Source organism: Pogoniulus pusillus, chromosome 20, assembly GCF_015220805.1.
Source record: "Pogoniulus pusillus isolate bPogPus1 chromosome 20, bPogPus1.pri, whole genome shotgun sequence".
NCBI classification, from domain to species: domain Eukaryota; kingdom Metazoa; phylum Chordata; class Aves; order Piciformes; family Lybiidae; genus Pogoniulus; species Pogoniulus pusillus.
Genome location: NC_087283.1, coordinates 1,280,252 through 1,300,390, shown reverse-complemented (window position 1 = coordinate 1,300,390; position 20,139 = coordinate 1,280,252). Strand labels below are relative to the sequence as shown.

General features: G+C 48.5%; 2 protein-coding genes across 3 annotated transcripts; both read left to right on the top strand.

Annotated features, from left to right (window-relative positions):
- The first annotated feature begins 864 nt into the window (after window positions 1–864).
- LOC135184296 (fatty acyl-CoA hydrolase precursor, medium chain-like) lies at window positions 865–11,090 on the top strand. 2 transcript variants are annotated; one of them, XM_064159903.1, is made up of 14 exons: window positions 865–1,152; window positions 1,922–2,126; window positions 2,912–3,056; window positions 3,466–3,599; window positions 3,924–4,077; window positions 4,815–4,916; window positions 5,681–5,785; window positions 6,409–6,549; window positions 6,634–6,723; window positions 8,217–8,364; window positions 8,634–8,765; window positions 9,051–9,123; window positions 9,905–10,075; window positions 10,710–11,090. In XM_064159903.1, the coding sequence occupies exons 1-14, from the start codon at window positions 1,080–1,082 to the stop codon at window positions 10,786–10,788; spliced, it is 1,752 nt and encodes a 583-aa protein (XP_064015973.1). In that variant the 5' UTR covers window positions 865–1,079; the 3' UTR covers window positions 10,789–11,090. The 2 variants fall into 2 exon arrangements, with proteins under 2 accessions (XP_064015973.1, XP_064015975.1); XM_064159905.1 differs by having other exon boundaries at window positions 9,905–10,084; window positions 10,710–10,797.
- A 1,914-nt stretch (window positions 11,091–13,004) lies between these two features.
- On the top strand, window positions 13,005–18,757 carry PDCD2L (programmed cell death 2 like). Its single transcript, XM_064159902.1, has 7 exons — window positions 13,005–13,156; window positions 13,282–13,445; window positions 13,572–13,641; window positions 14,673–15,076; window positions 16,027–16,140; window positions 17,539–17,687; window positions 18,601–18,757. Exons 1-7 carry the CDS (start codon window positions 13,043–13,045, stop codon window positions 18,729–18,731), a joined length of 1,146 nt encoding a protein of 381 aa, XP_064015972.1. The 5' UTR covers window positions 13,005–13,042; the 3' UTR covers window positions 18,732–18,757.
- Window positions 18,758–20,139: the final 1,382 nt, after the last annotated feature.

Below are 20,139 nucleotides of genomic sequence, written 5' to 3'. Positions count from 1 at the left end.
CTACCAGGGCTGTAAATCACACTTGTGCAGATCTCCTGAGTAAGACATGGAGTAAAGTCCACAGGCACAGCCCTAGGACATAACTACAAGGTGCATAAAGTGTGTGCTGAACTGATTTGTTGGCTGTGAGCCTCTACGGCCTCCTTAGTGGCAAAGAAAGATGCAAGCAGTAAGTAAATCTATAGAAGCAGCTGACAATGCTCATGAAATAAAATTGCAAAGCAGCCTCTCTGAGGCAAGAGCTACTGAGCCTTGCAAAAGAAAAAGAAAGGCAGAGTCCAGAGCTTCTGGAAACCACAACCTCGTAGTTAAGGTGGGCTGAAAAATCTCTTTTGTTTCTCTTCAGCCACCTCTCGTCTCTTCCCTCTTCCTCCTGTGAAGTTCCCACGACAAATTGAGTCCACACAGAAGCCCACGGTCTCTCCTGTTTTTTCAGGGCGTTACAAATGTTGTAACCACCCAAACACTTCGATGTTGTTCTCAGAGTACAAAGGTTGAGAAGTCAGCTCTTCATTGTTGCAGAAGTCAGGTATCGTGTCAGCTGCCAGACAAACCTCCCTGAAGGGGCAGGGCTGAGTGTGACGAGGGGTGTCCCCCTTCTAGGAAAGGAAGATTTTTCTTGTGTGGTTTCGGTCAAACGAAATGAAGCAAACAGCCGTAGCAAAGCCCAAGTGTAGTTCCCTTCCTGGCGCCTTCACTGTGCAGCCTTGCAGAGGAAATCCCCATTTTCCCCCGCAAGTGAGTAGTGGTGCAGCAACAGGGCAAGCTTCCTGGTGCAGAAGACTCTTCAAAACGACTTAAAGCACAGAGCTGATGCCTGAAAATGTGTGACGATGATTTGTAAGGAGCACTAGGGAGGCAGCATGAAACTGGCGGGGCTGCTGAGCCAGGCCGGTATCCCTGCTGCCCTCCCCAGCCGAGCCGCCCTGCGGTGCCCGGGGAGGAGTGCGAGATAGGCACTGCACTGGCCACGGCTCCGCTCCTGCCTTCCGGGCTCAGCGCTCGCCTTGCGTAACAGCTCGACTCGACGGGGTATAAAAGGCAGCAGCTAGCAGGTAAATATTTGACCGTCTTGCAACATGGCAACTGGAAAGGACTTGACACTGCTCTCCTTGATTCTCAGCGTTGGGAGCACAGCGCTGCTAGCTACTGGTAAGCTTCGAAAGAGGTTTTTCCTAAGGGGGCAGAGCCAGTGTGCATCATCCCAGCTTTCTCCGACGGCTGGGAAACCCCCGTGCTACACAGAAACTGACTCTGGCTAGCTGGTAGCTCTTAATTACTTTTTGTGACCTATTTTCAGTCGTTTCATTTTATTTGCCTTTTTGTTTGGTTTGCAAATGGCAAAATCTAATTCCTGTCCCAAGCCCTTGTCTGCTGCAGCAGAGCAACCTCCTCTTACCACACTGATAACTTGGCGTTGAGAACTTTCACACTGATCTGCAATGATTAATCTTACCTAATCTTCATGGTTCCATGGTTTACCTTTATTGCACGTCAGCAGTGTCTGTATATGCCAGACTGTTCTCAGGTATGGTAGAAGCTTTTTCTTTTGGCCATGTGTGCTAGCAAAGGGTCCAGAGTAGATTTTGCTTGCTCACAGATCTTTGCTTACACAGGAGATGCCACTTCTTAATGAGGGCAATTTATTGGACTTTTAGCTAACGACCTGGACCGAAAAGCACTAAGACCTATATGCAATTCTTAATGTATGTACGTGCACAGTAAGAGAAGGCAGGTGATAAACCTGAGGGAATTAGATAGACAAGCCGCTCCGAAAGAAGGCTGAAGTAATGCTAGCTCTCCTGGTTGGAGTTTGCTGAAGCCTTCTGTATGAAAAGAAATTAAGCAAAGAAGAGGGATGTGTGTAAATCTGCAAATACAAATAAACCAGCAAGGGGATTTTTGTGCTCATGTGCCCCAGGGCAGAAATCAGAGCAACCAGAAGCGGAGACCAAATACGGGAGAGTCCGAGGGTACCAGTTCCGAGTAGATGCAGCTGAGAAGAGTGTCAATGTCTTCTTGGGACTTCCTTTTGCTAAGCCTCCACTTGGACCACTGAGGTTTTCTGAACCTCAGCCACCCGAGCCGTGGAAAGGAGTCAGAGATGCCACTTCCTACCCACCAATGTAAGAGTGACAAACCCACTCATCCTTTATATGCTTTTATACTATGTGCAATGCCAGGACACTGATGTGCAGGGCAATCACAAGCCTCAAAGATCAGTTCCTTGGGGCCATCTCCTTACCACCTACAGCTGTTAGATTGACTGCATTTCTAAAGACATCTCTGTAAGCTGCTCTTTTGGTTGAAAATAGGTATCAGTGATCAACTACCAACTCATATGGACTGGCACTTTGCCAGGAATGTTCTGGTTTGGCAGCATTTTGCAATGTTTACAAACTGTGTAGCTTTGGAGCAGAGGCAGACGCTGAGGAAATGTTGGAGTGAAATACTAGAACAAAAACAAATAGGGAGCAAGTCTCACACTTAACAGGCCACATAAGGAAAGCAGAGCTTACTCTGTGTGTTCCACTGCCCTTGCTTAGTGCCTCAAGCCTCATACTTATCAGTACAATCCAAAAAGTCCTTGAAGATGTAAAATAATGAAGGTGCAGTGTCACTGAAGTGATTTATAGCCACATTTCTGTAACTGGATACAAGCAAAAGCAGAGCTGCATCTCGCTGTGCTGCTGCAGGCTGTGGCTCCTTTATACAGCCCCTCCTTCACACCAGGTCAAAGGAAGAAAATACATTAAGTGAAAAAAATATTTGATGTTTTGTGTTGCAAGTAACCCAGAAGAGTATTAGAGATCAGTTTCTGGACTGCAGCTTGTCGCAGAAGAACAAAAAACAATGCACCTGACAGCTTTGAGGTTTTAATGATTTCTGTGTTGCTTTCTCCTGTCTTCAGGTGCCTGCAGGATAAAGTCAGAGGACAATTTTTTTCGGATCTTATTACTAACAGAAAAGAAAAAGTTGTTCTCCAAGTGTCTGAGGATTGCTTATACCTCAATGTGTATGCACCTGTTTCTACAGAGGCACCAGAGAAGTTGCCTGTAAGCAGAATCATAAATCCTCTAGCAAAATCATTTCCCTGCAAACCTACAGCCTATGCTAATTGCAGGCTTGGAGGTGCTGGTCTGTAATGATGATTGATCAGGTTACACTCTTTGCCCCAGTAAATATTTGCTGAGGTTTACCAGACCAACGGAATCTGGTTTTACAAAGAAGATTTCATTGCAATTTTGAGCAACCTGAGCTAGAGGGAGGTATCCCTGCCCACTTCAGGGAGGTTGGAGCTGGATGATCCTTAAGGTCCTACCCAACCCATTCTATGGTTTGTGAAAAGAAATCTGAAAGAGTCAGGAAGGAAACAGCACAAAATGTGATCTTTTGATTTATATTTGATTTCTCTCACTGGGAGCTCTTCTCTGTGCCTCGTGGTGCCTGGTTTTGTCATTCCAGGTCCTCGTATGGATCCATGGAGGTGCGTTAGTTTTCGGAGCCGCTTCATCCTACGATGGTTCAGCACTAGCAGCCTTTGACAACGTGGTGGTTGTAACAATTCAGTACAGGCTGGGTATTACTGGCTATTTTAGGTAAGCTCTCTTAGCTCTGTTTTTGCTGAGTGACTTCCAGAATGCTGTGTGCAAAGCCTTGACGTGCAGATACTTGCTTATGCAAACCAACTCTGCATTTCCTAACTACACGTGCAAGAGCTGGGAACAGGTCAGCTTCCAAGTCTGTTCTTGTTCAGTTGCTGCTCCAATCTCAACACTTTGAGTCATTCATTTCTCCAGTTGTGTAGAGAAGCTCTGTGTAGAGAATGGCAGCTGGTTTCTTACACCAGAGATGTTTTCTCCCTGCCTTTTTTTTTTTGCTCTAGTGCTGAGCATTTAAGCAACTCTGTTCTTTCTGTGCAGCACTGGTGATCAACATGCCCGTGGCAACTGGGGGTATTTAGATCAAGTAGCAGCTCTGCGATGGATTCAGGAGAACATCATCCATTTTGGAGGAGACCCAGGATCTGTCACTATTTTTGGAGAATCTGCAGGAGGAGTCAGTGTTTCTGCTCTTGTAAGTTCACAGTAATGTTGAATTTAATTACTTAGGGGAGAAAAAACAACACTGTCCACATTCACTTTTAATACTTGCATGAGAAGTCAGTCAGAGAAAAGTGAGGATCTGATAGCAAATAGAATGAGAGGAAATGGCCTGAAACTCTGCCAGGGGAGGCTTCGGTTGGAGATTAGGAAAGCTCTTTGCTGCAAAAGTGCTCAGACACTGGAACAGGCTGCCCAGAGAAGCTGTGGATGCCTTGTCCCTGGAACTGTTTAAGGCCAGGTTGGATGAAGCCTTGAGCAAGCTGCGCTAGTGGGAAGTGTCCCTGTCTGTGGCAGGAGGTTGGAACTGGATGACCCTTCCAACCCAAACCATTCAGTGATTCTATGACAGATCGCAACATGAAGCCAGGGTTCAGGCATACATGTGATAGAAGTCCTGTCTCCTAGGTTCCTGCCCTTTGGCCAGTCGTTCTCCACTCCCCTTCTGCAGCACAGCCAGGCTGTCTTGGGCACAGCCAAAATCCATCTCTGGCTTGCGCTGCTGTTCCATGAGGCAAGGTGTTCTGGGAAGGGAACAGGCAGGTGTGAGCTCGTCCCTGAGAGCACTGCCAAAGCCCTTTGCGTGGCTACCAGCAGAGGCTGCAGACTTAATGCTCTTAGGACATTTGTTATTAATTCCTGATGCTGCAGTCCAAAGGGCAGAGCATAATGTTTGTCATGCTGGTAATGTTTGCTCCTGCTCTTTCACAGATCTTATCCCCCCTGGCGAAGGGCTTGTTCCACAAGGCCATTTCAGAGAGTGGCACTGCTGTCAGGATGCTGTTCACTGGCCAGCCCCAGGAGGAAGCACGAGTGGGTATTTTGTGGTAACAGCCATGGTTTATTCCAGGTAGTTTTGCACATCTTAAACTGTTGAATTCCAGAAACAGCTTTATTTCTTCTTGTGAGACTCTGACCACACTCCTTGAAGACAGCATTTCTGTGTGCAGATAACAGGCTGGGGGAGCTGGGGGTCTGAGAGACTCTGGGGGGATCTTAGAGCTGCCTTCCAATCCCTGAAGGGATCCTGCAGGAAGGCTGCAGAGGGACTGTTCATCAGGATGTCTAGAGACAGGACAAGGGGGAATGGTTTGAAGCTGAAGCAGACCAGGGTTAGACTGGAGCTGAGGAAGAAGTTCTTCAGTACAAGGGTGGTGAGACTCTGCAATAGGCTGCTCAGGGGGGCTGTGGCTGCCTCCTGCCTGGGGGTGTTCAAGGCCAGGCTGGATGAGGCCTTGAGCAGCCAGGTCTAATTGAGAGCTGTCCTTACCCTCGGTGGGGAGGTTGGAGCAGAGGATCTCTGAGGTCCTTTCCAACCTGAGTCATTCTAGGAGTCTGTGGTAGTTCCCTGTCTAACTGTTTTGGAGCCATATGTTTTGTCCTTCTGCTCAGCCCACAGTGTGAGTGGTTATGAGGGCTCCCTGTTCCCTGCCTCTGCAGCTGGAACCTCTGGCTTCAATGGTCCTTGTGCAGAGGTTTAGACTCTCTCCTGCTAGAATCTCAGGCTCAGTGGCACATGGAGCCTTCTATGGGAAGTAGATGAAAAAGGGAGTCATTTTGGTTTTTATGGATTGCAGGAAATTGCTGCTGCCTTTGGCTGTGACAAATCCAGTTCAGCTGCAATGGTGGAGTGCTTGAGAGGAAAAACAGGAGAAGAGCTAATAGAGACAACAGTAAAATTGGTAGGTGAAATTACACTTCTTGCATTGAAGTGACCTCTCAGATCTTACCATAACAGAGTGTGCTACTTGTGTGTTGTACCTCTGGGAGAACTGGAAGTGAGTGTGACATCTGACATCCCTGACATGTGAACAGGTTCCTTCCCTTTCATCCTCCAAGGACTCTGAGCTCCTTGTGTTTGGCTGGCATGCTCTACTAGAGAGAGGAAAGGAGTGTGAGAAATACCACAGTTTCTCCTGGGGAACCTGGAAATTGATGAATGCAATATACTGTGTCTGCTCACAGTTCTGGCTTCCACCTCCCTTTGCAGTTTCAACACAGAAGTTATTTCCCCCTCCAGTGCTCCACACATCCATAACAGGATTGAGCTAAGATGAAAATTGGACACCATCACCTATGTCTCACAAACATTGAAAATACAATGCTGATCTTCACTGAATCTTCTGCCTAGTGCACAAAATCTGTCAGAGAAACTGCAGAGATGGCTTCAATACTGCTACTTCTTCCTTTTCAACCTGGCAATTAGTCAGATTTGCTTTGGAACTACAGTAAAAATCTGATTGTATTTTTTTTCCTAGAAGCAAAATGTGTGTTATTAATGAAGCTTTCCTTTTCCCTCTCTCAGCATTCTGTGTTTGCCAATAGCTGTCCAGATGGTGTGTTTTTCCCAAAGAGCCCCATGGAATTACTATCTGAAAAAATGATCAATCCAGTCCCATACATAATAGGAGTAAATAACTGTGAGTTTGCATGGGGACTTCCTAAGGTAAGTGACTCTTGATGTTGTTACTTAGACACCATTTTGTTAACAGGACCTATTCTAACAAAACTGATTCTCTCTACCATGCAGCTGCTGATGAACCTCCCTGATTTCACTGATGGTCTGGACAAAGATGTTGCATATCAGCTTTTGAAGAACATCTTGGTATTCACCTTTAAGGTGAGAAACCATTTTCAGGATCACCAAGTGCTGCTTCTTCACTGCTCTGGTTCTGCATTTGTGCTCCCAGAGGGTTATACTTCAGAAGCAAACTTTGCCCTTTGACACGCTCCTACCATGAGGTAGTGATGGGCAGTAGTAGATCTGGTGTACTCCTCGTGCCACTAGCAGCTGAAAATGCCTCCCAAATTGCTACCCTGAATGCCTTTCTTTTTAAAGAGCTCTGTGCAAATCCAGCAGTGAGTCAGGTACCTACACATAGGTCTCTTGTGATGTTTTAGACACCCTAGACACACATGGTACCAGCTGGGATGACACAAGACCTACAGAATACACCTGTCTTAAGCAGTAGCTGGAGTCTAGAAGGGATCACCTGAGGTGTTTAAAGTGGCACAGGGACCTACACTCAGTTTTCTTGAGGTTAGCTTCCCTGTCATTTACAGGTGCTAGGTTGGACTGGATGATCTTGGAGGTCTCTTCCAACCTGGTTGATTCTATGATTCTATGATTCTATGATTTTGTGCCCTCCCAAAATTACTAAACATAGAAAGCCTCAGAATATTAGTGTGATGGTTTGGGTGTTACCTGCCCCCCCACTCTTGTGAAATCACCCAAACTAGACTCAGCTGGCTGGAAGTTAAAGACTGGAGCTTTATATTCACAGCTTGGCACGAGATACAAGCAGAGATTTACCATATATACAGCTATATATAGAAATAGACAAGTTAAAGGTAATAGAGAAACACAGCAGCCCTCCCAGAAATCAGAGTCCCCAGGAGGGGCTCCCAACCTCCCTTCCACCTCTCTCCCTTGCCCCAGAGTTTGCCTTATGTGCAAGGTGAGTTTGGAGGATCAGCAAGGGGCGTTAGAAGCAGAATTAGTTGGATTACACAGCAAAAGCCCAGGGAGAAAAGCACAGATGCCTACTCCGACAGACAGAGACTCTCTTACCTATGTTTGTGTCCTTGCTTTTATACATCTCAGCAAGCCTGTGAGTGCAGTAGACATCAGCATTGTTTCCTTTTCACAGCCTGTCACCTAATTTCTCTCATCAAAATATTCCAAACTGCCTCAAACCAGCACAATGAGGCAAGAATTAAGGATTTTACAAACATGGCCAGGACTTGGAGTGGATCATTCAGTGTCGCAGACACCCATCATGGCCTTGGAAAGGCAGAGCCCAGGCTTGCTCTGAAAGGGCATAAATTATGGCCACTCACAAAAAGAACTGATTTGCATGGAATCCAACAGGATTTCTGCATCACTGAGTGATGCTTAAAGATGTTTGATCTTTAGACCTTGCAAACCTCTTTTCCCTGGGAGCATCTATATTTTGGTAGCTGTGTTAACTGCCCAATTTCAGCTCTGAGCCACACTGGTACAGCTGAGGATTTTCTCTGCCTAGCCAGGGACGTGCAGATGGCACACTCAGTGCTGTTACTCCTTGCAATATTCATCAGCACTACAAGAAGTATTTCCCTTGTTCATTTCAGGCTGGCAGTTCTGAAATTGCTGACCAAGTATACAAGGAGTACATTGGGAAGACGGAAAACCGCGCTGAGGTGCGAGATGGCCTCCTCGATGCCATAGGAGACTTCATGTTTGTTGCTCCATCCATTGAAGTGGCCAGATACCATAGAGGTGAGTCTCTAACTCAGCATCTCCTAGCAGAACTATGGAGTTCCATCCTGGGACATGTTTGTGGACAGCATGCACCATGCTTCATTATCCAAGGAACTGAGAGTGGTTCCGTTTTATCAAAACAGCTGTACTGGAAGTTTCTCTTATAGATGCATTAAGGTTGGAAAGGACCTCTAAGAACATCAGGCCCAACCCTGAGCTGTCGATCTTCTTTGGTGGCAGGTGCTTTCAGCCCTTAGACTAACGCTCTGTTGTACATTTTCTACTAGATGCTGGCAACCAGGTCTACTTCTATGAATTTCAGCATCGGCCCAGCTCAATGGCAGGAGTGGTGCCAGAGTTCGTGAAAGCAGATCACGCAGCGGAGATTGCCTTTGTCTTTGGAAAGCCCTTCTTAGCCGGTGACGTATCCATGCTTGCTGCAGTGTTCCTTCTGAGACAGCACTGCTGTGCACTTCACTTGCTGGGGGGCTTTAGGGTAGACTTTGTCTCTTAGAAGCACCAGCACCATGAACACTTTCTGCCTTTAGTAGTCCACTGCAGTCCTCTCCTAGGGCTCTGCTTGAGTAAAACTCTCATCACCCAGACTAACAAGTAGAGCTGATGACAGCTATTGGAACTGATGAGGCTGCTACTCTTGTGTTTATTGAGTTTTCAGTGTTGCTGTTTCATCTTTCACTGTGCAGGGCAGGCTACAGAAGAGGAAAGCAAACTTAGCAGAACTGTTATGAGATACTGGACTAACTTCGCTAAAAATGGGTAAGAACCATAACGCTGATTATGCACCAACCCTGCAGCAAGGGGAGCAGCCAGCTTGTGGGTGCCTGCCTCCCTGGAGGTGTTCAAGGTCAGGTGGAATGAGGCCTTGAGCAATCTGGTCCAGTAGGAGGTGTCCCTGCCCATAGCAGGGTTGTTGGAACTGGATGATCTTCAAGGTCCCTCCTGACCCAAACCATTCTGTCAAGCTATGAATTACAGCTCTAGTTGTGTCTGTGCTGCCTGAAAGACTCATACATGCCTGAAGCCATACTTATATGGTGGAACCTACAAATCTGGCAGAGTTTAAGACAGATATTGAAGTAAATTATTTCCATTCTTAATGATTCCAAGAAGAACCTTTTAAATGACTCTGCAGACAAAAAAACCACACAACTTTGTTCTGTTTTACAGCTTCTTACCATGAAGTAGTAGTGGGCAGCAGACATGCTGTATTCTTGCTGCCACTAGCAAGTGAAAATACACCCCAAATTCCTATCCTCAGTGCCCCTCTCTTTAAAAAAGAGGTCTGTGGATTCTTGGAGTCACTGCTGGATTTCCAAAAGAGTAAATCCACCTGCAATGTGTTTTTAGATCCAAAAGTACTGAGAGCCATTAACCTTTGGCTACTCCACTGCTGACTCTTTTGCTAAATCCAACTATTCAAGTACTAGAGTCACGTAATGTCAGCTCCTGTTGGTGTTCTGAAGTGCCCTCAACCCCAGCAGTCACAGAACAATCGAGAGGCAAATGGAAAGTTAACTTTTCATGGTATGATTTCCAGAAATCCCAACGGAGAAGACCTGGTCCATTGGCCTCAGTATGATCAGGATGAAAACTACCTGGAAATAGACCTCGTGCAAAAAGCATCCAAGAAACTGAAAGAAGGCAAAATGGAGTTTTGGATACAGCTCATGAAGCAGAGGGTGGATGAAAGGAGAGAACACACAGATTTGTGAGCGTGGTGAGGGCACGGCGTGCATTTGAAAGCCGCAGTAACACTGATTGAGTTTGCCAGTGTGCAGAGCTTAACAACCATCTCCTAACTCTGTCCAGGTTGGGAACTACAGGGTTAAAAATCCTCTAGGGACTGGAAAATTGTAATTGAATCCCCTAATTCTGCTCTCTCTTTATAAACTCACATTGAGGCCAGGTCGCTTTCCTGTCCTCCTCCTCCAGCCCTGTGTCTGGCGGGAGCTGCTTTTCTCAGGACAGACATGCAAGCAGTAGGTCTGTTCTGGGGCCTCCAGAGGCTCGTGCTTAGGCCCATGGATGGCAGAGGCATTGAGTGGGGGAAGGATTGGAGCACTGGGGATTACAGATTTAGTTTTGGGTGGGGGAAAATTCAAGGGGGTCGCTATGGATGTTGCATCTGCTTTGTAATTCCTTTCTGTATCTCTCTCTCCAAATGTAATTCTGGTTTCTCTCCAGTTCATTTGAGAGCTTCATGCTGTTGGCTCTTTAAAAGCCACCACAAACTCCCTACTCTGTAATCTGGTCGTAAGATCATAATGAAAGGAGGGAATCAAGGAAATCTGGAATGTTGGTGCAGCTAAACTTTGCTATCTAACAAACCCACTATCTTTCAGGCTGAAAAAAGACCCTGTGGAGTGGTTATCAGTAATGTCAGTGGATATCACAGCTGCAGAACCCTTCTGTGAGAAGTGAGAATGAGGGGGAGATTGGGAAATAGATTGACAGCTCTAAGAAATTGTCTGTGCAGAATGTATCACAAGTGTCAGACTACTCTCTATGCTTATTGCCCTCTTCTTTCAGAAGGGAATGGTCAGTTGTTCTCACAGCCTCTCTCCACCTTCCTTCATTGGAAGTAACTTGTGGGGAGCAGAGCATCCATCAGAAAAACATCTGTGAGATGGGCTTGACATTTCACAAATGAGGACAGAAAACCTCTGCTTGCTTCTTGGTTTGTGAACTGTTCTAAATAAATACTACTTTTGATTTTTCTGGAACTCCCTTTTCCTTCACTAAATAGAAACAGGTTTCATTAACTACAAGAGGTTAAAATATATCCAAGAAGCCAGAAATGTGCCCAGCTTGCTTCAGCTTGAAGGGTTTCAGATGGGAATTTTGCAGCTTTCTTTGCAGAGCCTGAGTAGCAGGGCTCTAGGGTTTCCACAGACTGCTCTGAGGTGTGATGATCTCTTCTTTATTTAACCCTTCCTGGTGAAGAGTTCAGCTTTCACTGGCTGGGCGTAGAAAGCACTGGTGGCAGGGCAGAGGGGAAAGCAAAGTTATGATGTTGCTCACTGCATGTTGGCAGATCAGCATTGCCTCTAGGCCCACCTTGAAAATCAGAAGCCTGTTTTATTACTCGGGGCTTACACTCCTCAGGCTTGCATTTCAAAGGCTTCTGCTTTTTTCTCTCTTTGTCTTTGAGCAGCTCTGGACATAGTGGGTGGCCCTGAAGGAGGAACTGGGAAATTACAGACCTGGCAGCCTGACCTCAGTGCCAGGCAAGGGCATGGAACAGGTCATTTTGAGTGCCATCACAAAACACTTACAGGATGGCCAAGGGATCAGGCTTAGCCAGCATGGGTTTAGGAAGGGCAGGTTCTACCTAACCAACCTGATCTCCTCTTATGATGAGATTACCTGCTGCTGGATGTGGGGCAGGCTGTGGATGGAGTCTACCTGGACTGCAGCAAAGCCTTTGACACCATCTACCACAACAAGCTCCTGGCACAGCTGGCAGCTCGTGGCTTGGACAGATTCACTCTGATATTGGCCAAGAACTGGCTGGAAGGCTGGGCCCAGAGAGTGGTGGTGAATGGTGCCACAGCCAGTTGGCAGCTGTCACTAGTGTCTGAGAGCAGCCAGGCAGAGAGGGAGCTGGGGGTGCTGGTAGAGAGTAGCTGAAGATGAGGCAGCAGTGTGCCCAGGTGGGCAGCAGAGCCAATGGCATCCTGGGCTGGCTCAGGAGCAGTGTGGCCAGCAGGACAAGGGAGGTTCTTCTGCCCCTGTGCTCAGCACCTGCTATCAGCTGCAGTGGTTCAGTGCTTAAGAGAAAAAGCAGCAAGAGCTGGCGAGCAGAACTACAAACTGTCGCTGGTGCTGTCCCTCGGCCGAGAGCCAGGTGTAGGGCTGAGCGAGTGAGAGAAGTCTGTGCAAACTCGCCAAAAAAGACTCCGTTTCTGTTTGTCTTGTCTCGGTTTCCACGCAGGGAAAGCAGGAAGCATACCATGTCTGGTGGCACCGGGGCAGGTATCAGCGTAGTTCCCCTTGGAGCTGCTGCAAGCCTGCTGCTCACGGAGCCGTACGGAGGAGCGCTGCGGCACCAGCGCTGTGCTTGCGCTGCTATTTGTTTATCAGACAGTCCAGCACACGGTTACGAGTTCAGCACCAGCCAGCTTTAGCTCAATGTTCAGACTCCAGCTCTGTAAAAGCAGGTCGCACTGATGACAGCAGCTTTGGGGTCGAGAGCCCTTTGGACTTGGGATGGAAGCAAAGCCCTTCTCGGGCCGCGTCGTTTGCATTTGGGCACTGATAAGATTTAAGAATGTTCTAGTAAAATAAGAAATGTTGGTATTGTTGTAGCTTTTCCGCGAATCAGCCCCAGCCAGCCGTGCGGCAGCGCTCACGCTGAGCTCGCCGCCATCCGCTGCTCTGCTGCGGGCCACTCTCGGCTCGGCAGAACGGCTCCGGGGCGCTGGACTCGCTTTACTCTCCGGTAAGTCCCCACACTTGCTTAGTTGCCACGCCAAAGCCAAACCCAGCTGCCTCTGGTTTTAATGACTGCAGAGGAGCCGCCGAGCCCGGCGGAGCCACTCCAGCTGCCCAGGAGGTGGCGGTGAGTCGCGGAGCTGCCGAGCCCCGGTTCCCACCGCGCCGTCGCCGGGCGGCGTACAACCCTGAGGACGCGTGTCCACTGTCGGCTGCCGTAGCGGGGCCGGGCGCTGCCGCCATGGCGGCCGGGGCGCCCGTGCTGCTGGGGCTGCGCGATGCTGCCATGGCGGGGCCGTGCCGGGGAGGCGCACAGGCTCCTGCCTGGGCCACCAACAAGCTGGGCGGCTCCGCGGTACGGCTGGGGAGGGCTCGGGAGGGGATGGCTGCGGAGACGGAGAGGCCTCCCCGGGATGGGCGGCGGAGGCGCTGGGCGGCCTCCGAGCCTCTCCGGCCGTAGCTGTGCCGTTGGCTTTTCAGGACTGGGTGCCCTCGGTGCGGCCGGGCTGGCCGCGCTGCGGGCTGTGCGGCGCGGCGCTGGCGCACCTGCTGCAGGTCTACTGCCCGCTGGAGGGGTCCCCCAGCCACCGCGTCGCCAACGTCTTCGCCTGCGCCGGCAAGGGCTGCTGGGGAGCGCCCCGGAGGTGAGGGCGGGCTGGGGAGCTGGGCTGGGAACGGGCGCAGCGCTGCTGCCACCGGTCCGCCTCGCTTGGCCCCAAGGTTCTGTTCTCTTACCTGTGCTGGTTTTGTTTTCACTCGGGCGGGTGAAGCTGGAAGGTGCTGCGCTCCCACTATCTGCAGACACAAGAAGAGGAAAGGCGAAACTGCAGCATAAAGCAGGTACGTCAGGACACTGCTTTCTTGGCCTCTGCCGTGTGTCTCAGTGCTCACGGACGCCCAGCGCTGAGGAGGCAGGTCTTAAAAATGCAGCAGAGTTGGGTGACTTTGCTTGTTCTGGTAACCAGAACCTCTCTCAAGAAGCTGTGCAGCTGTGCTGTGTGTCAGTTTGGAGTCAGGTATGTGGCCATGTGGTTGTGGAATGCTTGACGCCCTTAGAGACCTAGAAGGTCAACCTCCTGTTGTGCCTTGTTTTGAAGTGGAGCTTGCAGTCCAGCGCTGTGGTCACAAGTAAGGATATTGAACACTTTTACCTGAAAGTTATTTTTCACCTTCAAAGGATTGGACGAGCCTGGTTTCTTTGGTTACTTTGGGGTTTTTTTTGTTTTCTTTGTTTTCTAATTTAAATCAGTTTCTAAAATGTCATCAGTTTTTATTAATTTGCCTCAGTTATGGTCAATATTCGTATGATATTTTTGCTTGTCAAGAAAAATTTAAGAAGAATGAAAGAGGAGGATGGCTGTCAAACTAGTCACGATGGACAGAAGGTGTTTATTCCACTGATGCGTTCCCAGTGTGGAGTTGTAGTCTGTGGGAAATGAGCTTGTGGAAGAAGGATGATTCTTTTTGTTGTTTTCCTCCTGTTCTGCCCTTTGAGCCTACCTGTGGTGCAGTAAGTGCAGGTGCATGCACCCAAACTGGCTGGCAATGGGCTTGGCAGCAGCCAGGGTCTGCCAACGTGATGCACAAAGGGCCTCCAACAGCCAGGGAGTTCCTCTTCTCTGAGAAGTTTGGTGCCATAACTGCTGCTGCACAAAGTATGGTGGTGAGTGCCACTGGACACGGGTTAGTGGCCGTGGTGGTCTTTGGCTGGATGGTCTTAGAGAGCTTTTCCAACACCAACAAAATGAGAAGACTCTAAGTGTTACGTGAAGGGTTTAGTTCTCTTACCTGTTATCAAACTGCATTCAAAGTGCTTGATGGGAGCTGGTCTTGATGATGTTCTCTCTTTTCTCTTTCTTTGTTCTTCTCAGAAACAAGCATCAAACTTTGCTGCAAAGGATTGGTGTGATGAAGCAGATGACTGGGGAGTCTGTGATGGAGCACAGTCTCCTGCATCTGCCTCCCTCCAGCTGCTTGGCTTAAATGAAGTGGTGAGCAGCTCTTTGTCCAGAGAGCTGGAGTGTGCATCCCAGTTCCAACGGCTGTGCTTGTCTGGAGCTACTGATGGGCCCCATTCCCTGAGCACACCCCCTGCAGACAGCCAGGCTGCAGTAATGGCAGCACAGAGTTCAGCTCCTCTGTTCCAGCCTTTTTACATTAGTGTGGTGGATGAGGAAGACTACACAGGTTTACTTGATACAGATCATGCCGATAAGCTACTGAAGGAGTATCAGCAGAGAGAGGGTGTTGATTTGGAGCAGCTGGTGTCAGAGAGGTGAGAACAGATCTGGATTTCCTGGTGAAACTGAAGGGGTTCTGTAGTTTTGTGTGGGATGGTGGCTAGTCTAAATCTCTCACTGAACCTGAACGTGTTTCGTTTGTAACTGAGTCCTGCAGGATGAACACAACAGTGCCCCCACTTCTGTCAAAGTTTGTGTCACTCAGAAGTGCATCTCTGAACAGTCTGAATGTCCTTGGGCTCCAGACAGAGCCATACCTAGGTGGTTTTAACAACTTATGCTAAGTGGCAAAGTTTACCTTGTAGCATTGGGGGGTTGTTTTCCTTTACAAGGCTAAAGTTTTTCTTCTGTCCCAGTTGCACTTCTAAGAGATCAGTTGTCTAGGAATTTTAACCAGAGAAGGCTGTGATGGTAAGACTCACAAAGACTCCATAGAGATTGTCTGAAAACCATTTTTTCAGAGTAGCTACTAAAAATATGTTCAATGTTAAGTGATGGCAGTGAGCATTTATATCCAGGCCATTGCTCTTTTGGTTGTTTTAACACCTACAGTGACTTCTCCTGAGTTGGGGACAACTCTGAATTTTTGGGAAACCAAAACTACATAGAATGCTTTTTAGTAGTGGTGTTCCTGTTGAGTTTTGTTGATCTTTATAGAGTCACAGAACTTTAATTACGTTCAATTCAAAACTTAAAGACTACTTAATCTTAGGGGAGGTTGCTAAAGGAGTGACTTTTTAAAGAATTAAGTGGGGATCTGGTGGATTTCAATCTTGAAGCACTGTGTAGTAATTGTAAGCCGACTAGAAGTAAAATGCTCACTTGCAACCTCCTGCAGGAATTGCCTCTTAACATGCAGAAGTGCTTTTAGTGTACTTGGTATAGTTTAATGTGAATTTGTAGTACCCATTGCTTATTTCAAATCATCCATATATTAACCAAAATCCTTACTGGAAATTGTGTTCCTTTTCTTGTTTTCTTACAGTTTTGCAGGTGAAGGTGATGGTGAAAAGTATGAGAAGAGTGAGGTCAAAGGCAGGGACCACACATTCCATAAATTTATGAAAAGAGTATCTGTGTGTCCTGAGCAGATCCTGAGGTATGGTGTGCTGACCATCTGGTTGGAACAGGGAGATAGAATAGAATCATAGAACAGTATCGTAGAACCAACCAGGTTGGAAGAGAGCTCCAAGCTCAGCCAGCCCAACCTAGCACCCAGCCCTGGCCAGTCAACCAGACCATGGCACTAAGTGCCCCAGCCAGGCTTGGCTTCAACACCTCCAGGGACGACGACTCTACCACCTCCCTGGGCAGCCCATTCCAATGCTAATCAGTCTCTCTGCTAACAACTTCCTCCTAACATCCAGCCAGGGATTCTTAGGCAGGACCTTCAGGTGCAGAGGCAGATGTGGTGCAGTCTCAGCACGGTGTCGCGCTGGCCACACAGGCCAATCACCTGCAGACAATCCAGGGTCTGCTCCTGGTAACTCGGCAGCAGTGGAGCCTACCAGGCAGTGCTAAGGCAGCGGGCGTGCAGTAGGGTGCATGGCTGCACGGGAGACTGAGCTCCATAGATAGAGGCAGGCAATACAGGATCTAGTCCTGGTAACTCCCCGCAGCGGCAGATAGGTGTGCACAGCTGGCTGCGAGCCCATGGGAGACTGTCTGCGTAGAGAGAAGTAGATGCACTGTGGGTGAGCACTGTGGGTGAACAGGCAGGCAGGCATAAGCAAAAGCAGAAGCAAGGCAGAAAAGCAAGTTGTTTACCTGTGTATCTCTGGTTATCAATTGTGGGCCAAGATTAATGGCCCTTTGGACACCAGAATTACCACTCAGGTTGGCAGTTAGCCAAACCTTACCATAATAGGCGAAGGCCACAGGCCTGGATCTCCCAGATACGGGGATAGCATGGGCCTTGTACCCAGTAAACATGAGCTGGCCACATGGGCTTATACAACCACGTTACACAATCAGGCAGCGCTGGGCAGGCCAGACTTTATGGCACCAGCTCTGTTGTGTTTCTTTGTGTTTGTTTATGTGTTTACCTCTGGTGTGGGCAGACAAATGTGTCCAGGCAGGACAAGGCATGTATAAGCCTATTTTTGGGCCTACAGGCCCTCCAGAACACCACACTGTTCCTGATCCAGGCCAGGATGCCATTTGCTCTCTTGGCCACCTGGGCACACTGCTGCCTCATCTTCAACTATTATCTACCAGCACCCCCAGGTCCATTTCCTCCTGGCTGCTCTCTAGCCACTCTGTTCCCAAAGAACACAGCTATGAGGAGAGGGGTTAGACTCGATGATCCATGGAGGTCCCTTCCAACCCCTAATGTCCTGTGATCTGAAGCTTTGGCAGTGATTTTTGTCTCATAGCAATGTTTTGTACTTCAAGCAAGTTCAGAGGTTTCAGAATCCTGAGCACTGTTGCCAAGATGTATGTTTCCCTGTGAAATTCAGGTTGAAAAATGGAATGCTTCTTTCTTTTCTCCTCTTAGGTACTCTAGGGGTGGCCAGCCTTTATTCATAACATGTCCTCCAGCCAACATTGACAGAGGCATTCCAGCCTGCAGCAGCTGTGGAGGCAGCAGAGTATTTGAGTTTCAGCTGATGCCAGCGCTGGTCAGCATGCTCCAGAGTGATTCAGGTGTCGACCTTTGACTTACCGAGTGTGTACTAGAAACAGTCACCTTCTCAGTAGAGTTCAGTGAACTGCAGTTTGGATTGGTGCTTGCTAACCACATGCACTGAGCTGTGTAACTGCAGTCATCATCTTAGAATTGTTTGGCTTGGAGTAGCCCTCTAAAATCATTGAGTCCAACCATAAACCAGCCACCACCGTGGCCATTAGACCATGTCTCCAAGTGCCATGGGAGCACGTTTCTGGAACACCTCCAGGGATGGTGACTCCACCACCTCCCTGGGCAGCCTGTTCCAATCCCTGACCACTCTTGCAGCAAAGGCTTTTTTCCTAACCCTCCCCTAGCACAATTTCAGGCCATTTCCTCTCCTGCTATCATCTGATACTAGAGAGAAGAGCTCAACCCCACCTTACTGCAACTTCCCTTCAGGGAGCTGCAGAGAGCAATGAGATCTCAACACCTCCAGCTGCTCCTCACCAGCCCTGTGCTCCAGACCCTTCACCAGCTTGGTTCCCCTTCTCTGGACACAGTCCAACAGCTCAGTGTCCTTGGAGTCGACTGAATAGAATCCACTGTTTCCATTAGAGATTTCACTAAGCAAAAGATGTAACTCTAGTTTATGGAGGCTCTGTGACTGCAACTTCATCCACTCACCAGTGAACATCAATGACAGCAATACAGACAATTCTGTGCCACGGGGAGGAATTTATTGCCTTGAAAAATGGTAACTATTGTCAGATAAGATTGCAGTCATTTAAGAACCTCTTTGGAAAGTCAGGGTAAGCTTGCTTTAAAATCTTTAAAATGAGAAAAGAGAGACTGAATATGGCAGATCCTTTTTGAAAGGCGAAGATCGCAGGTCACAATAAACAGCCTTGGGTGATGTCATTTTTCATACCTTTATTGCTTTGGTTTTAGATCTGTCGGTGGAATTTGGAACTGTTCTGGTTTACACGTGTGAAAGAAGCTGTTGGCCAGCAAATTGCCACACCCCTCTTGAAGAATTTGTTTTTGTACAAGAAGACCCAGATCAGAGATTATTTAAATAAATGGCACTTCTCTGCCTAGGTGGAAAGGCTGCTGGGTGGTGGTTGTTACTGCTGCAGGTGGAAGTGTGGAGTTCTGCACACACAGAGGTCTTTCTTCTCAGTGTGGTGGAAGTGCAGTTGCTTTGCTGATGTGGTGCTGATTTCCAGGAGTAACTGACTGCAGTACCTCTTAGCAAGCCTCTGAAGTGTGGTGACAGGAACCTTCCCGATTTTGATGGCACGTTGAATTGTAGAGACTGCTTCATGATTCTAGGTGCTCTCAATGTCTGGGGAGGATAGTAATGGTTGGGTAGAATGGTTGGGATTAGAAGGCAGCTCTGGAGATCGAGTCCAACCCCCCTGGCAAGGCAGGGTTACCTAGAGAAGATTGCACAGGGACAAGTCTGATCAGCCTGTTCCAGTGCTCTGCCACCCCTAAAGAAGTTCCTCCTCATGTTTAGATGCTCAGGTTTTGGCCTGCTACCCCTTGTCCTGTCACTGGGCACCACTGAGCAAAGCCTGGTCCCATCCTCCTGGCGCCCACCCTTTAATACTGATCAGCATTGATGAGATCTCTAGGCTAAAATGCCCCAGGTCCCTCAGCCTTCCATCCTAAGAGAGATGGTCATTGATGAGTCAGACAGGATCCAGGTTTTAGGAGCTATTGGCAGTGAATAAATACATACAAGCTTGATTTTAAAAACCAGATCTGCTTTGTTTTAAACACAGATTGGAAGCTCGGTGGGCAGCAGCTGAAAGGGCCTTGCTGTCACTACACCCTTCCCACGGTGAAGTGAGGGATAAAGCTACCTCTGCACGGCCAGGATGAGCTCTGAGAGTCACGTTGCTCTGCATGAGGAAGAGGAGGTTTTTCTCGCAGAGGCAGAGGGAAGGGACAGGTACAGCACCAGCCTGGTGCTCGCAGGCTCATTGAGCTGCTGTAGTTAAACTGAACCCTGGAGTGGTGTTCCCTGTTGGTTTAGGCTGAATTGCAGCACTCTAATTGACATAATGGAGGAGTAATTTAAGTAAGTGTCCTTAACGCTTTCTGGACAAGTTTAGTGCTGCAGCTTAAATGAATGCACTAAAAGTGGGGTTAAAAAAAAAGAGGGCGGGAGGAGAAAGGGGGAAGCTAATATTATTAAATGTATTTTCCAAACTGCCTTTTTTTAACGAATAATTGTAGGCTCTACAAGTGGGGCAGCTACCTGGGGCTAAGGTGGATACAAGCTGGGGCGGCTTCCACGCGAAGCGCTGCCCGCGGTGCCGCCCTTAGCCAGCCTTCGGGAGCAGCGTTCCGACCGGCGGTGCAGCCTTCCGCGTCCCGCCTCGGCTGCGATCTCGCCGCTGCCGTCCGCGGCGGTGCGCGGCAGGGGGCCGATGCCCTCCGTGCCGGGAGGGGGCGCTGGAGGGGAAGCGGGCGGCCGCC

What these genes read in the sequence shown, in the direction of transcription:
- PDCD2L (XM_064159902.1), top strand. Translation starts at nt 13,043, where the DNA reads ATGGCGGCCGGGGCGCCCGTGCTGCTGGGGCTGCGCGATGCTGCCATG. An exon ending in TGCTGGGGAGCGCCCCGGAG is followed by an intron (nt 13,446 to 13,571) that starts GTGAGGGCGGGC and finishes GGGCGGGTGAAG; the next exon opens with CTGGAAGGTGCTGCGCTCCC. An exon ending in CATGCTCCAGAGTGATTCAG is followed by an intron (nt 17,688 to 18,600) that starts GTGTCGACCTTT and finishes CTTTGGTTTTAG; the next exon opens with ATCTGTCGGTGGAATTTGGA.
- LOC135184296 (XM_064159903.1), top strand. Translation starts at nt 1,080, where the DNA reads ATGGCAACTGGAAAGGACTTGACACTGCTCTCCTTGATTCTCAGCGTT. An exon ending in GAGTCAGTGTTTCTGCTCTT is followed by an intron (nt 4,078 to 4,814) that starts GTAAGTTCACAG and finishes GCTCTTTCACAG; the next exon opens with ATCTTATCCCCCCTGGCGAA. An exon ending in ACTAACTTCGCTAAAAATGG is followed by an intron (nt 9,124 to 9,904) that starts GTAAGAACCATA and finishes TATGATTTCCAG; the next exon opens with AAATCCCAACGGAGAAGACC.